The 18220-nt window shown below is 32.6% G+C and overlaps 1 protein-coding gene across 2 annotated transcripts in view; it reads left to right on the forward strand.

Moving 5' to 3' along the window:
- Nucleotides 1–18220, forward strand: part of LOC140060009 (tyrosine-protein phosphatase non-receptor type 21-like) — a 34120-nt gene that overhangs the window by 5472 nt on the left and 10428 nt on the right. For both annotated transcript variants that reach the window (XM_072106036.1, XM_072106037.1), the window contains exons 4-8: nt 3116–3213; nt 5283–5353; nt 6300–6458; nt 11235–11323; nt 16388–16558. In XM_072106036.1, the coding sequence (XP_071962137.1) occupies nt 3116–3213; nt 5283–5353; nt 6300–6458; nt 11235–11323; nt 16388–16558 (588 nt within the window). The remainder of the gene's footprint in view (nt 1–3115; nt 3214–5282; nt 5354–6299; nt 6459–11234; nt 11324–16387; nt 16559–18220) is intronic.

Genomic DNA, 18220 nt, shown 5'->3' on the forward strand with positions numbered 1-18220 from the left:
AATAATCATATCATTTAACACTTCCTCACCTCCTTTTACAATAGGCACGTTAACAATTTTGCAGGAGATGCACAGGGTGTAAAGTGTTGGAAAATTTTATTTATAGTTGGTATAATTTTTCGTAGAATATTTTATTTTTAACTTCAATTGATTACAAGGAATTATCAAACAGCAAAGCAAATGTTTTCATAGACTCCCAGACGTGATTTGGGATGTGCGCATACCCAGTCCGACATTACAAATTACAGTACCAAGTAATACTGTAGCTTCCACATTGATACTGTTTTGTATCGATTCCGTCCGCTAGACTATAACTGCCTGAAGGCGCAAAAAACTATTGTGATAGTCAGCAAGTTGTAAGAAGCTGAGGGTACTGTACATTAGTTGTGTTATGTTAGTAAAGTATGTGTCCTTTGGTTTGAGATGTTGTATGACCTTGCCTTATAACCTTAACCTAATAAATCAACTCTGTTCTGTTAGTTCAGGTCAAGGTGTGTCAAGGCACATTCTGCAAATATCTATTCAAAATATTTCTTACAATTTTTTTTTTTAATGAAAGTTATCAGGACACAGGTAGAGAAATTATAAATGCCCAGACAGATAACTGAATGTTATTGTTAACCCTGAACAATCGTCAGAAAAGGGCAAAAGATTAATAATGAAAGTACAAAATAAAAAGGTGGGATTTGAATATCATTTTTAAGATTCCAAACTCCCAAAAAATTGTAGACATTTCTCAATTTATTTCTCCCCCACTCAGTCCTTTAGAAACAAATGTATTTTCTGATTTTGAAATTTGTTTTAGAGAAAAGTTAGGAGGTCTGAAAGTACTGAAAAAGACAGGTGGGAGACAACCATGTTGCCAATGTAAAGGTGATAACTGAATACCGTCTGATCATTTAGCTATTTACTGTAAGATGGTTGAATGAGTAATTGTACCGTAAATGAACACATATTATTCTACCTGTAAAAGTCACAGATCAAATTCCTTTGAATGGATCAGGCAATTCAGTTCTAGGTAAAAATTCCACGTTCGAAGAAACTTGTCATTTTCGTAGTATTTCTGAAATACAGTAAGGCTAGTTTTACAATACTATAAGGTCATTTTATACTATGTATACTGTATGAAATCATTATTTTACAAGAAAGAAAATGAAGAAAAATTTACCTTTTTTTAATCAAATTTTAAAGATATATTTTATTAATGTGTGTGTATATTTAATTTTTACTGTACTTGATAGGAATACTGTCAGTGTTCTCCCACACAATTTATATTTAAGTACCAAATTATACTACTGTATTATAGATGTACTGTAAACTAATTTACAAAAAAGTAAATTGTACTGTACTTTGTCTATCCAATTGAGCTCTTGTTGTGTTCTTCTAATGGCTAGGCCTAACCTACAGTTACAACTTTACTAAATACTGTACGGTACATCATTTTTAATACCAGTTTGAGTGAATTTATTCTGGCAAATCTTGCTGGCAAAACCTGCTTTGGGAGAACACTGACTGAATGTTAATTGTTCTGTTTTATTTTTAAATTGTCTGTTACTGTACTGTACTTATAGTAGCAGCAAGCATACAGTACTGTATTAAGTGAATAGATTTGATTATTGAAAATCTCTGAACAATACTCTGAAAAATGTACAGTACGTTCATCATCAGCTAATTTGTTCAGTTGAGCAAATAGGAAGGAATTTGGTTTATTTAAAAAAACAAATTTGACAAATATTGAATGTCAATTTATTCTGGATAGTGATCTGCTGTATTGTAACACTTTTAATAGAAATTACTGTACAAACAAATAAAGTTTTGCCTTCTCTTCATCCTGTAGTAGAAGTTACTGTATCAGTATAATTATAATTTTTCTGCTGACAGCAAATACATAACTACATGTACTCTAAATTTGTGTGTGAATAAAATTACCTCCATTTTATTAGTAATAATAGACAAATTTCAAGCAAGTGGCCTTTTCAAATATAAACAGTTAAAACACCTAAGAATTAACAGTTTAATACATTCATTCTGAAATTAGTAATAAATTAAAACATTTTGTCACAACATAGTTTTACTTTGTAGATTTTTAAAGAATTGTTCATTATTGGTAATACCAGTAAAAGTTATCACTAGTTTTACTGAAATGAAGATAATTTAATTAATACTGTATATATCATGATTAAAAACTATTTATTATTATTAAGATGTATTAGTGTCAGATTTTTAAAGATCAATACTATATGAGGACATTCTTATAACAAAATGATATTTCCAGTTAAGCGTGGTCTTATTATTACACAAGTCACACCACAAATTGCTGTGTTTACGTAAATCTTACATAGCAGAATAGACATTCCTCCTACAGCCTTTTTAACTTTTCAAAAGAAATTCCAAAGAATCAACACACAATAGTAAAGAAAAATATATCAGCCTGGTCATGAGAATAAAATCAATAAACCTTTACAAAAACATTGTGTAAGTTCAGTTTATTTCTTAACCGTTATTTTTTTAAAAGCAGTGTCTGGATGTACTGTAAACATTTCTTTTTTTATATCTGATATTTTATCTTTCTCTTAGATAACAAAAATCATACTGTATCATTTTTTCATATCATATTAATAAAAATAAAAATATGGGGAATTTACTTTTTAATTCTGAAAATTCAAGTAAGTTTTTTCATTAAAAAAAAATTTCTTTATTATTTAAGTACACTATTTCAAGCAATTAAATAATAAAGTTCTTTCACATCGTGCCCGGATTCATTCATGCTCACTGTTGATTGGCTAAAAGAAAAAAAATTGTACGATTTCAGCAAACGAATGGCTTCTTGATCTGTCGCACCAAATTTGGAGTCCAAATCGGGTACGAATTCAAATCTTACGAATGCTTTACCACCAATGAACCCATTTTAACAATATTTGTCTCAGAGCACCGGACCGAATTTGGGCACGATGTGAAAACAGCTTTATATGCAAAAACATAGTGTCTCCTTAATTCTGTAAGAGTGTTCCAAAACGTTCACTGTCACTGGAAAGAGTCTATACTGTAGGGGCTTGGGATTCTACTGTATTGTATTATTAATAAATTATTAATGCTTAAATATTATTTTTCGTAGGTACCTATATTTTCTACAGTTAAAGAGTGATATCATTGAAGGAATACTTCCTTGTAGTCTTGAGCAAGCGGTTCTACTAGCAAGCTATGCTGTCCAAGGTATGTTTGTTCCTTTATCTACAGTTAGGCCTACTACCGTAACTATCTTTTACTTATTTTTAGAAAGTACAAGTATACTGTTTTGGCATTCCTTTACCACAATCAATATCTTGACAAATACTATGATGGCTTTGACAAATGATGTATATGTTTTTTCATCTTTAACATAATTTCATAAACATCTTCTATCTATCTTCTAAACTTTCTATCATCTAAAAGTCGTAGTTAGTCATGCCTCGGGTCACATTCTATGGTCACCGTACAGGTAGGCTACTACATTAGTACTTCTATGAATGGATGACTAGCCGGTGACAATAACGCTAGTTGGTCATACCCAGTACCGTTTTGATTTTACGATCTTTCGGGAAACCACCTCACGACGAGCATAAGAGAAAATTTCTGTTTTAGAGAACTCAAAGGTAGCTTTTCTTGTTGCTTATTATAAATGTTGAAATTTAAATTTTAAATAGTTTTACGAAGTCTGTGTGGAAAGAGAACATTTGGGTGTGTGGGATTATACTAAAATGGCATACCAAAGTTCTTAGGTCCGAATTTAGCCTACTGTGCTATAAATTAAACGGGGATTATACTCAAACTTAGGATTAATACTCATTATAACTTTCTTTGTTGTGTTCCAAAGGTGTCTCCTTAATAAGGGTTACCGAAATATTATGTTCACGTTAGAAAATTTGTGGTTTGTAATTATTTATTATTGCTAGGAGAATTTGGTTTCACACTATATTATCTAATTAAAAGAGAAAAAATGCAATAGAGATTAATGATCATTCAATGTTGGTATTAAGGGCTTTCAGAACAATTATATTATTATCCACGACCTTGCATTCTTTGCTAAGTTTTAAAGCACACACAACAAAAAATGTTTCTATAATCGCAATTCATGCGTATTTGTCAAAAATTCCAGTCATGTGACTTAATTAATGACTCACACTCGTAGCGGCGTATTTACCTTTTGTTTTTATAATTTCACGATCCAGCGAACCGTAATGGCCTCCACGTTGACACTAAAAGAACTTTTCAACCAAGTTTACAATCATCGATGTTTGTTTTAGTTAACAAGTTGTTTCTGACTTTGAACACTTTCAGAATTTTAATTGGTTTCTAATTCGTACAGTTTGTAAAGGTTCATTTAATCTGGGTATTCAATATTGTTAGTTGACTGGTTGGTTCATTAAGTCCTAATTTTAATTGATAAGGCCCTAATTAACATTAAGCGTATAGGTATTCCAATCCATACTTGGAACATATCTTATCAGACTGGCATGGTGTCTCTATGCTAAAGCAACTTACTACTTACTGTACAGGTAAAGTTACCTAATATTCTGATTTCACCATTTTAGTAGAATCTCATTAACAGGACAACTTTAGGACCAAATATATTTTCCCATTAATAGGGATGTTCTCAGAATATGTGTTTCTTCTTAACCTATTTCTTTCCCAATTGACCATTCACTTCTGTCTCTAGCAACTCTTTGCCATGCAATGCCACCATGTGTTGTTAGTTCATCCCTCCATCTCATCTGTTGTCTTCCTCTGCCTCGGGTTGTAGGTTCTTGGAGTCCAATTTGTCAGTCTGACTGTCCATCTGTCATATCTCCTGGCCAGATGTCCTGCCCACCTCCATTTCGTTGATTTTATGCAGCTTATTATGTCCTGAACTCCTGATTTCAATTTTGTATTTGACACTTTATCTTTCTTTGTGACACCTACTGTATTAGTACTCTTTCCATTGCACTTTCTGTTACTCTCAGCCTTTTTTTGAGAAGCTTAATAATGATCCATGTTTCTGAACTGTAGATAAGGGTTGGTACTGTATGATGCATATGTGTTTACCACATAGTTTTAAAACAAAGCATTCACACAAAAGTTTTCCCTAAATTTCCAAAGGAGAAGTTTTACTGTATTTATTTTGTCTATTTCATGCCTACAGTAGCTTACCTGGATATTTCAATTTTGTGATCTTTTGTTATTTCTGTTACATTATTTAAATTATGTAATTTATTGCAAATGATTTAATTATTTGTTACTTAAAAATTCTTTTTTTTCTTTAGCTGAATTTGGAGATTACGATCCAGATCGTCACACCTTGGAATTTTTAAAAGATTATATTCTTTTGCCAAAGGTATGTGAATTTAACTAATTTTTATATCTCTGAATTTAGTGTGGTTTAACATGCCCTTGTTTCTCTCACAGTGATCCAATTGTTACCAGCATTTTCCTTGTGTTAAAAAAATTAGCATGTAATTATTCTGCACATACTGTAATGACAGTTCATGTTTTGTGTATTTGAATTTATTAATACCAAAATATAATTTATCAGTACTTTACATAGTAGTATGACCTTATCCATTTTCTGTATCCTAAATTTGGAAAATAAAAATTTAATTTATCAGTACATTCGATTACATAGTAGTATTATTTTATCCATTTTCTGTATCCTAAATTTTGAAGTGAATCAACATGTACAATAATTGTACATGTTTGGTGCTTTAATGCATATCCAAACTTGTCACGGTGATGTTAAAATCTAATGACATATGGTCATTGCTTCAATACAGTTGGAACAGGGTGTACAATTTTGAGACGGTTTTTTCTGTGAGCAAGTAAAAAAAAGTATTAAAGGGTCTTTCACACCTGTTCCGGCACAGTTTTGGTACGGCGCCGGAAAATCCAATCGAACGTTGATGTTTCGTTTTCACACAGCTACGCGCATATCGATTGGCTCATAGCCGCTTGGAGCGTCATGAAAAAGAAACATTGATGTTCGATTCGCCGGACCGGAAGCGTGCCGGAACAGGTGTGAAAGACCCTTAACTGTGTGAATAAATATACCCTATAGGCATTGAAAATTATAATGCAAAAGATAGGACATCATGTTAAGTTCAGCACTTCATTTCACCAAGGCAGTGGGTCCCTATTTAAAAATCCTGAATCCGCCACTGCCCTCAAAAACAGGAAATGTCAAGTAAACGGTTGGCATTTAACAACCAAGAAACATCCAATTGAAAAATAGATAATCTCTTTATATTTTTTATTTTTTATAACTTCCTTTATTTGTTAATTTGTAGAACATAAAGATTGATACTGTGGTACAATCAGAACTACTCCAGGAAGTGATCAACACATACAAGCATCATATAGGTCTGTCACCCGACATGGCGGAGATAGCCTATATATCTGAGGCATCTCAACTGGATGGATATGGTCAAGAATCATACCCTGCTAAGGTACAGTGTTTCATTTAAGTATCATCCTCAGGTATAAGCCCATTCTTGAGTGTAAGCCTAACCTTGACTGCAAGCCTAACCTTGACTGCTGTATAAACCAAGCTTTGGGATAGGCTCATAAGCCTTGAGCATAATACTGTACAGTATATATATACTACTCCAAATTTTGCGTAATCTTTATGATAAATGAAAATGTATTGTAGGTAAAGTATTTGTACCCAGTATGTTTAGAAATACAGGTTAAACCCACCTCGTAAACCTACTGTATGAGTTGTTGGATGTGAGAAAGGATGAGCAAGGAGGTTTGGCTTACAGTAGACCAAAGTCAATATCACTGATATTTATAATTTTGCCAAGGTGCAGCATAGCCATACAAAACTACTTTTCTAGACTCAAACAATTATAAAAGGATGTTAAGGTCCTGAGTGAGTAAGGATGCCTTCTTTATGATTGAAGATCTGAGAGATACGGCAAACTGGAGCCCTGTCTACATTATCAAACTAGTTTGACAAAAGAAGTGTGATGTGATAGTGATGTGACATCATCATGTCCATATATGGGCACATCACATTTTTTGTCATATAAAGTTTGATAGTGTAGACAGAGCTTAATGACCATTTTGGTATCAATGGGTCAATCTTATCAGTTCCAAGTTTGCAAGGAGGAGGAAAACTGTGTACCAATAGACTTTACTTTCCACAACTGCTGATCATGATCAGAATTTGTGGAAGAATATTATATGCTACAACTGTACTCATTCCGAAAGCTTAAAGTTTTAGTCACTGACTTTTCTTTCTCCGACCTACTGTGTTATTGTTCCTACAGTTATTTCAATGCTTATTACTTGTTTGTGGTGATATGCTTCAATGAGCACATATTTAAAGCATTTTATGGCAAAAGTCCAAGCAAGATCAAAATTAAATACCCTTCAGATTGATTATTAAATGTCAATTAGATTAGTGAACTCTCCCTAAACTCAATACACTTGTTCTTGCCCAAAATGTATGGTTGTCCAAAATTATGGTTTCATGAATATATTTTAATTTTGTTCATGAATTTTAAACCATATTCTTTCTCACTTTTATTTACCTACAAATATAAAGTATAAACATTGTAACATGAATAAAACAAAATATATCAAGGGAAAGGAATATATCAAAGAAGTTCAGTCCCTAAACATTGGAAAAAAAAGTTATATAAATACCGTATATTTCGGTGTATAAGTCGCACCTGTGTATAAGACGCACCCCCTAACTGAGAGTAAAATATCGGTATTTTTTATATTGGGGTCATTCCATGTCAAATCACCCAAAAAAAAACAAAATTTACACCTCACCATCTCAGATTTTGATCAAATTTGAAATATATGGTAATCACTATGAAAAATTCCAAAATTTCAAATTTTATTCAAATCGGACAAACCGTTAAAATGTTACGGGCAATTTAAAATGGCCGAAAATCGTTAAAAAGAGCAAAATATCGCGAGACCGTCGATTTTAAAACGTGAATATTTTCAAAACTACTAGTCCGATTTTAATGAAACAAGTAAAAAATTAATGGCCATTTAAGGAGGATTCCAAATCTTTAATTAGAATTAACTCTTATAAATTTCCCTTAAAATGTTCTATTGACCTATAATTTGACCTTTGTCATGACCCTGTGGAACAAAAATTATAATGTTAAAATATTAATTTTTATATTTTCACACTTCTTGCCTGTAAAATGTTAGATAAAGCTAAGATGTCTTTTGTACCAGTTCTATTTTATAGGCTTTCAAAATTGCACATCAAACAAATTCTATGTGAAAAACAGTGTTTAACATGTTTAATCAGTTATATTTTACATTGCCTCTATAAATGTTTTATTGAAAGATATCATTCCTGTTGAAAGTAGTCAATATTGCATCTTCTTCTTGTTTTGATATACTGTAAATTCCTACTTGATGATGATGTTAGTGATGGTGCATCAATAAGACATAGGTCACTTGATTCTTCAATCCATCAGCTTTATCTGGCCAATGGACATTTTTTGAAGGACCAGGAGGATGCATAAATGATTTAAAGTACTGTTTAGTCACCAAATTCAGCTGACATGACATCCAGCACCATCCCAATCCACCACACACCATCATACAAAGACTCCACAAAATGATTTTGAGAAATTGCATATTGTGGAACTTCTCATGCAAATGTAGTAGATGTTGATGGGCAGCTTGTTACGTTTACTTTCCTTGGTTCATCTTTTTGTGCACTTGTATACCATAAGAGAACCATCTTGTTGCGGTACAAATCTGTGCAGTTGAAGGGTGCCTTTGATGGTTTTGGCTTCAGAAAATCGAGATTTCAGTCGAGCTACAAATTCTTTAATTTCTTCGGATGAAATTTCAATTTATTCCACATTTATTTAGTCATCAATTACAACATAATTGCAATACAACTGATAACAAGGATCCTTCATAAAAAAGCTGTAGCTTTGTTTTTTTGTAGGACCCTTAGAACAATATAAGTAAATAGAACTAAATAGGTAAAACAGTCATTTCCCATAAAATGAAAATGAAAACATGAAAAAAAATGATATCAGGAATGTTTTCAACACAGAAATTAAACATGTCTATTGATGTTAGTAGTTGATTATGATATGGACGTTTTAGACTCTTTTTGGTTACTAGTCGTTGTACTGTCCCCAAATTCCATCGCATGCACTTTTCCCATGTGATGTGGCGAAAAAGTTCCACTCGGCATTTAAATCAAAATCATGTTTGTGATTGCATAGATTGATAAAATTGGACTTATTTTTATATTGACCTGCGCATCCATCGGTAAAGTAGTGAACCTTCTTTATTTCGTAAAATTTACCCTTCAAATGATTTAGAACAACTTTTTGGAAAGTCCACACTGTTGTTGTTGAGTGTATTGCAATTAGATAAATTTCCATCCACCTCACATCTGTATGCTACAAATGGATGCAGTGTTGCCTGTTTGTTTTTCCAGTGAAAGCTTTTTATTTCATCTTGGATGACAAAAGCGTAATTTTCAGCAAAATCATCTTGGAGTACTATCTCCTGCAAAGGATAAATGACCCTTGAGCTTCAGCAACAGTAACTGGTGCCTTGTTAGCTTCATTTGGTCAGCTAGCTCATCACCGCATTCTTCAATAGTTTTTTAACTGTTATTAATGTTGTGCGGTCTGTTGTTACCCATTGCTTGTTGTATCAGTATTCTACTTCATCAATCCTCCTGGTATATAATTAACACATAGATTGATACAAAACACAAACCCAGACAACATGATATAACTATATCTTCTAAATGAGGTAAAAGACATCTTAGCATTTTACATATGTTATAAACACTACTTTATAGTTTAAAAAAAAAATAATGACATTAAAAAAATATACGGTCCACAAGGTCAAACCAGGGGTCATTTTATATATCAAAAGGTCAAATATATTTTAAGACATTCTACTACAATTCTGATAACAAATTTGGAATATTTGGGGCATTTCCTTTCCCATACTGTTTATTTTTTTTTAATTGGACTTGTAGTTCTTGTTTTATTGTCTTTTGAAAATTGGCGGCCGCACCCATTTTTACGGTTTTTTGCGTTTTTTTCACAATTTGTCCAGCCCGTAACTTTTAATCCGTTTTTCTGAATTACGTAAAATTTTATATTTAAGCTTTTTTTAGGCTAATAACCACCTGTACCAATTTTCATTAAAATCCGAGTCAGTAGGGTGTTTACCATTGGGTGATCTGACATCATTGTTGATGTATAAGACGCACCTTATATTTCATCAAAACAATGGTTTTTTTAAATTGTAATCAATATTATTGTAATAATATATTTTGTTATATCTACAACGGCGTCCTTTATTTAGGTTTTTTCTTACCTCAAATTTGCGTGTCAAAAGTGCGACTTATACACCGAAATATACGGTAAATTATTCAATTAAATTTAGACCGGCAATTCTGTTTATAGTTTATTGAGGGGTTAGGTTTATTTTTTAGAGGTTAGGGTGATTGTATAGGGGTTAGGTTGACTGTGTTATAGTATGTATACCATTTTGGCTTTTTCAATCGTGCGGCTGAATTTGTTTGCAGCGATGTAACTATATTTGTTGACTGTATTGTGCATGCTGTGCGTGCAATAATGTAAAGTGAGTTACTAAACACCATGCATATGTCCTTATTTGCCCAAATACAGTAAACAATAATAAGAATAAGACACATACAGTAATAATAAAGTATTGTATTATAGTGTTTAATAAGTTTATTCGACAGTCAATGACCTGCAGTAGGTTACATTAAATAATTGATTATTTTCTGAATTCCCTAAATTATACGTTTTATTACACATTTAAGTTAATAAAGAGAGAATTTGAAGTGTCGATTGGTATTTATGTTTTTTGGTACAGTATTTTGACAAGAACTCCGCCCACTAGTACTAGACATATTTTATGGCCTAGTAATGCTATAATGAAGTGATTCTACCAACCACTAAACATATTTCATTGGCCAGTAATGCTATGTAATTTCTTTGGTACAGTAGGCTGTTCAGGGCCATTCAATCCACCATTGTTCGCGAAACATCAGCAGATATTTTATTTTCAACAAATATGTTTTCATTTTTTATCTTGGATTCATAAAGTAACAACGGGGTAACGATTAAAAATATTTCTTAAATTTACTTTGTTAATGGTTCTTATGTATTTGTATGATGCCTAAAACAATTAATTATTTTTTTTAATGATTTTTTATTTATTTTATCACTAATTAGGATGAACACGGCCATGATTTACTTTTAGGAGCCTCTTTCATTGGAATTTTTGTCAAGCATTTGAACGGACAGCCAACAGTATATTTTAAGTAAGTAATAACTTATTGTTTTTTTGTGCGAATGAAGGGACATTGGCAGTAGCAAAGCATTAAGGAGGCCCTTCAAAGCTGGGTATTTGCATTGGGGCTCCTCATGCTCTGAGCCCCTGAAGCTCTGGGGCCCTGGGTTAGCCAGTGAGCACTCAGAGATACTACAACACCACTGGACATTGAGACCTGCTTCTTCACTTAATTACTTGACACAGTATTGCCGAATTCTAGAACCAGATGGCAACCAACACAATGTGCACAGGTCCTAGGTCATTTGCAAAGCGAAACTCGCTCATGTGTGAATTTAAAAACTAGTGTAAAAATACAGGGAAGAAAGGAATTACATTGCCACTCTAGCCATAATGCTGAGAATTAAGGGACCATGTAAAACTCATTCTACTGAAGATACTGCAGTAATTATATTTTGTTTAATATTAAATCTGTTTATTCAATTGTTTAGCCATTTTGGATGGTACTCATACACACTGTTTGTGTTAGTTCCTTCCTATATTTAAGCTTCAACAAAACAAACCAAAAACATACTTTATTGCATAAAAACATGTAATTACTGCAGTAAATGCAATAGAGTAATTTTGACATGATCCCTAAATATCAGTAATTCTGTATCTTGCTTTATTATTAGTTGAGTATTGTTTGTTTTGATAATATATGATAATATAAATATGAAAACATTTAGGAAAGTGAAAATATTAACTCTAGGGTAGCCTCACTTACAGTAAACCAGGAAAGCTCAAACTAGGGCCTTGTATTGTTGGTTGCTAAGCAACTACAATGTTATTTGGCAAGAGGGAAATTTTGAAGCTTTTTATATAAACTCTTTGGTATGGAAAATGTTACCGTATTTATTATAATGTTATAAAATACCTGTGGTTTAAGCTAAGAATACAATAATCCATGCTTTTTTCAAAAGGATTTTTGTAATTCTATAGGTGTTGATATCACAATAAAATTGATTATAGGTTAGCAGTTCAACAGTGAAAAAAATTAAATATTACACATGCCATTTGAATTAATCTAATGATTTTCTGAACTTGCGGTTTTCTCTTTTCTATCGGAGTTAAATTGCGTCAGAGCTTTCACATCTCCTGGAATCAGTCTGATGCCCGGGGTAAATATTGTGAGCGTGTGTTCAGCATGGTGTCATATCGAGCACGACTTTGGTTATCCAGTGGCACATAGATCATTCATGCTCACTGTTGATTGGTCAAAAGAAAACTAAGACCTTTGATATCTTAGTTTTCTAGGATCTAGAAAACTAAGACCTAAGATATCCCATACACTATTGTGTAAGAATTATATTTTTACTATTAGTAATTGTTAAATGTAAGTAGACAAAGCGTTTTGTTTCAAATTTAAATGATTTAATAACAATTTATCAAATTGTAAGTCATTTATTAAATTTGAATTCTTAATATCAAAGGTACTGTACCATAGCTCCTGATAAGTATAAATACATTTTCGTAAGTTTTCTGAACATATTTGTGACTGTGCCAATAACAGTATTTACTTAATATCTATTCTGGTGATTTCAAGAATCAAATTTTTGATTTGTCAATTTGAATACAATGTCACTAGTCAGATGTAGAATTGACTAATAATTTGATGACAAGGCAAATACCATTGTAATACAATTGTTTGCTGTATCAATATTATTTATTACCAAATTTGTACAAGGGTATTTTTTTCATTTCCCCATACCATCACAAATATGACTGGTGTGCATCATTATCATGTGATTTTGTAATGCAGGAAAACTGTATGTTTAAAAAGTTGAAGAAAAATAAATTTAATCTTAGGAAAATTACTGAAAAAATGACAATGCTGTGGGTATATCATTTTCCCATACCATCAGATATGACCGGTGTACATCATTATCATGTGATTCCTTCTGTAGTGCAGGGACAATGTATGTTATTGAATAAATCCTAGCAAAATTACTGAAAAAAAATACAATGCAGTGAGTATCATTTTTCCATACCATCAGATATGACAGGTGTACATCATTATCATGTGATTCTGTAGTGCAGGGACAATGTATGTTATTGAATAAATCCTAGCAAAATTACTGAAAAAAATACAATGCTGTTGGTATCAGTTGCTGAATGTCAATGGAGCAATTTAAATCAAAGCAAAAAGCTAAATAAAAATGATGAAGTAAAACAGCCAAACAAATTTGCAGAGCTTTCGGGCAACACTACAGTAGCCCTTCATCAGTGCAAGTGACAGTACTTTGTTGTATAGCATTACCTTCTGATCAAGAACACTTATACACTTTGCATAAATAAATTTGTACAACTTGTAACAACTTGGAAGTAAAGCGTGGTCAGTTTAATACCAGGGCAATACACGTGCATGCAGTAAGAACTCAGAACGCATCTCATCAGCACTAGATTCTCGGAAGATTTTCCACACTATGCACACCTGGTTACAACTTAGTTACAAGTTATTACATTTTGCAAATGTAAAAAGGGTGTTAGTGTTGGTTTCGTCATTCAATTTTTGAAAATTATAATATTACACATAAATTAAGAATCTCCTTCCACGGACAAAGACACTTAAATAAAACTGTTCTCCAGGTGATCGTTAAAAGAAACATTTGAATTCAAGAAATAAATTATGTACTGTACAATAAAATTATTAATAATTTTTCTATACAAATGTACGTCCCAGCTCTAACCAAACTCAATTTTGCTTAATTTTGGTAATCTGACAAAAACTGGTGTTTCTACAGTACGTTAAAAAGAGAAAATAAAAAAATTTGTTTAGTTTTTAGTTTAATATAATTATTTACTTCATTCAACAGAAAAAAGCCCGAACATAATATATATAATGATTTCATTTAATACACCTTTTGATCTTACTTCATTCACACAAGCAGATTAATAATACTATAGAGATACCATAACATTTACAAATGTAACACCATAAATTGGAACATTTGAATTATTCTTAAATTTTTTGCTCATTTAAACTACAATACAGTATATAATTATATATCCATCATTTGATTCTAATTTATTAAATCGTGAAAATGTTGCTGACAACTTTTTTTGAACAAACTATTTATTTATTAAGCTATTCCAAACATCCAAGTGTATTCACCCTAAAAAATCTTTGCAAAATAAAAAGCATTGTTCAACATACGAATTCAATATAGCATGGATGGGCTTCAATGCGTCTGTAGACTGTGGGTTCAATTGAGCCTGTCATCCATGATAAGCTAAGGCATTTCACCTAGGCTAGGCATAAACAAGATACTAATTGTTGTAAAGGATTGTAAAAATTATGTAGGCTGGGCCATATGAGTTTTTCGGTTCATGCACTTTTAGTAGTATAGATACAGAAGTGATTTCTTGATATGGAAGTGTCAACATTTTATTGGTAATGGAAAAGGATCCCATAGTCTTCTCAATTAATGCCAAATTCTTTTTCATACGCCACAAAACATAGCCATATAATTGTCACATGTTTAAAGCCTCTCTCGAATAAGGACTTATAACTACAAGTCCAGTCATCTGGCTCTAGTCTTATGCTCTTTAAAAGAACCCAGTCCATCTCTCAGTAGAGTAGGGGATCACCCCGGTGTACTTGTCCGTCTCAGTTATCGTTGGACAGATTTGGTGGCAGCTGTACGACAAGAAGGGATTCTTAGGGGAGAAGAATGTTGTTGGATGTGTCGTCAGTATGTGCAATTCACCCAGTAGGCAAGGCACCTCCCAACATTTACATTTAAAGTATGTGTCCTGTTGTTGTTGAATCATTGTTGTCTGAAAGGACACTTTAAGTCATAATCATCTGAATAGAGTAAAAACATTAGTGAAAACATAGCATTATCAGAAAATACAAAATATCATTCTCATCATCATTGCAAGTCAAAGTGCATAATGACTCATCCAACATTTAAAATTTATTTCCTACCATTGTAGATACATTTATTATTGATGGGTTTAGTTTTGTTTCAGGATCTTGTCAGATAATTTATATACCAGACATTTGGACTGCCACTGTATAATGTTTACATTATGTTTTGGAAAACATTTCTATCAACAGTGTCATAGACATTTCATGATTGATTAAACATCTAAAAATCTGCAGAAAGCATTTCATAATACTGTAAAAAAAAGTGTAGCGTATTAACAGTGCATGGCTTATGAACTAATTTTGAAGTAAAAGCTATATTTACACGCTCTTTTCTCTTTAGGAGTTAAAATGGATATGAAACAATGTCAAAATATCAACAAATGTAATTGTGTTTGAATCCTTTTGATGCAAAATATAGGTTGAATATTTTGATATCAGAATTTTTACCTTTTATACAATCAGAATTTTTAACTTTTAAGTTTTATACAATCAAAATGTTCAGATAGCAATTGCATTAACACTTTTGTTAACCTTTTTTTATTGCATATTTTTCTATGTATTTTTCTAAATTTGTTAATGTCGGTTTTATTGTCCTAGTTGACAGAGGCTGGTCAAGCACATCACAAGATGACAGTCTTATTACTTTTTCTTTTCTGCTACTCCCCTGTTATACTTTATATTTTTTGTTTTGTAGAAAGATTGAAAATGAAATGAAAATGATATCTTTGATAAATAAAATAAATGAAATTTCAGTTTAAAACCATGGGAAAATCACCAATGACTTTTCCATTCTTTCATTCTATACAAACGTATGCGTAATCGATTAATTTAAAAGACCACTTTTGTAGCTGTTTCGTAATTGGTCAACTACAACCAATGAGCTTCATGAAATCGTACATAGAACGAACGTAAACAACACACATGTCTGTACTTCCGACCGGGGGTGTAGTTAAAACAGCGATTCTAAACGCAACACAAAATAAAGTTCTGTCTACACTATCAAACTTTATGTGACAACAAATTGTGATGTGCCCCCCATGGACATGATGATGCCATATCACTACCATAATTGGGAATATCACTACCATATTTGGGCACATCTCATTTGTTTGATAGTGTAGACAGAGCTTATGTCTATTTTGTGGTTTATCAGGTTGCATACTTTTTCTCCTGTATTTTCAGATGGAACGATATTGTAAATGTGACTCATTCTAAGAGGTTATTTGGTATCGAAAAGGCTCACAGTGAACAGACCATCTACTTCCACATGGAGGATGCAGAGAATGCCAAGTACGTCTGGAGGATGTGCAATACGCAACATCAGTTTTATAGAATCAACCTGGAGAATATGAGGTAAGGGAAATTATCTTCCGCAGTTTTAACTACAATTATTTATTTGATTTGACAGGTAAGTCTTACATTACAGCCTATTTGGAGGAATTACACACAGATACTGGCGGTATTTACAGCAGTAACTAGCCTGAATTCTACAGTCACTGCATTAACTTACTTGCTAGTCTACTTGGCTAATTTTTACATCATGAAAATTGACATTTAACAGTAGGTCAATACAATAGCCAGTGGTGTCAAACTTAATCAACTACTGTGCCATGGCACGGACCTATGCTACACTATCAAACTAGTTTGACAAAAATGTGTGATGTGCCCAAATAATGGTGGTGATATGCCCAAATATGGTAGAGATATGCCCAAATATGGTAGCGATGACATCATTATCCCATGGCCCATTTGTTGCAGTTTCCTCTACCTTTAACCATCTTTGCTCAGTACATTTTAAAATATTTTGAATTGTAGCCATACGTATACAGTAGGCCAATTATTATGATTCTATCCTAATTAGCCTCTTCTCCTTGAGACAAGTGAACAACTGAAGTATTAATATTAGCAATGAGATAAGTGTTGGACAAAGGTTAAATGGGTCTATACAGTGTAATACACAGTTGAGCAGCTACAGTAATTAAAGGTGGGAACATATCCTTTAAGATGATGTCAATCAAATTAGCTCCTACTTAGGATTACCATCAACACCTACATGTTCCAGGTTAGAGGTTAGAAGAAATTGCAATAGTTTCCATGGATTGTCTACCTATCTTTCGTTAAAGCAGAGGTTTTGTTAATAGCAAAGCCGATTCTCGGTACTGTATCAGTATAATTTGTACAGTATCATCATAGGCAAATTCTGTGATACATGGGAAATCGGTGTCAGAGGTCATAAACCTAACCTTAACAAAGGCCCAACATGAATTTGCCTATGATAACGAGCTGTGATACTATATGTGAAGATAAACTACATAAAATCATGTGAATAGCAGGTAAAATCAATTAACTACTGTAATTATTCGCAGTGGCAGTGGCAGGACTTTCTTGGCGAAAGGATGGGGGGGGGGTCGTAGTCCCCGACGGGAAGAGGTGGATTTGACGATATTAGACATTTAAGTGTATAAAGTAGTTAGTGATCCACCCCGACAGTGGCAAACTCTACCCGAGTAGATGGGCCTCCTGGTCCTGGGCCCTTTTTCTTGAATAAGGACTTAAAACTTGAGGTCTGGTGTACACATTTGTGTTGCTATTGCTTACCATACAAAGATAACCAATGCGTTATTGTGGTACTGTACTACTACAGTAGTAATGACTATAATTTTTATGTGTTTAAATTTTAAATGTAAATATGTATAATTATGTTTGTATGATGTAGTATGTTTAAGCGGATATTAGCCCTTGATAGCATTTGCAGCAATAAAGAAATTGAATTGAATTACTGTATAAAGCACAATAATTCAAATTTATTGTGATTGATAGTTTTATGAAGTATGGAATATTAAGACTCTTGTATCAACAGGCTACAAGTACAAAGTCTGCTTCTCCATAGAAATGTAAGCATCATAATTAAGATGGATTGAATGATTAATTTGAACGAACAAGTCTAACACATTCTATACATTCCTACTGCCCTATCTTTCACAATCAATTTACTGCAACATGCCTCACAAATTA

The sequence above is a fragment of the Antedon mediterranea genome, chromosome 10 (assembly GCF_964355755.1).
Source record: "Antedon mediterranea chromosome 10, ecAntMedi1.1, whole genome shotgun sequence".
In the NCBI taxonomy this organism is placed as follows: Eukaryota; Metazoa; Echinodermata; class Crinoidea; order Comatulida; family Antedonidae; genus Antedon; species Antedon mediterranea.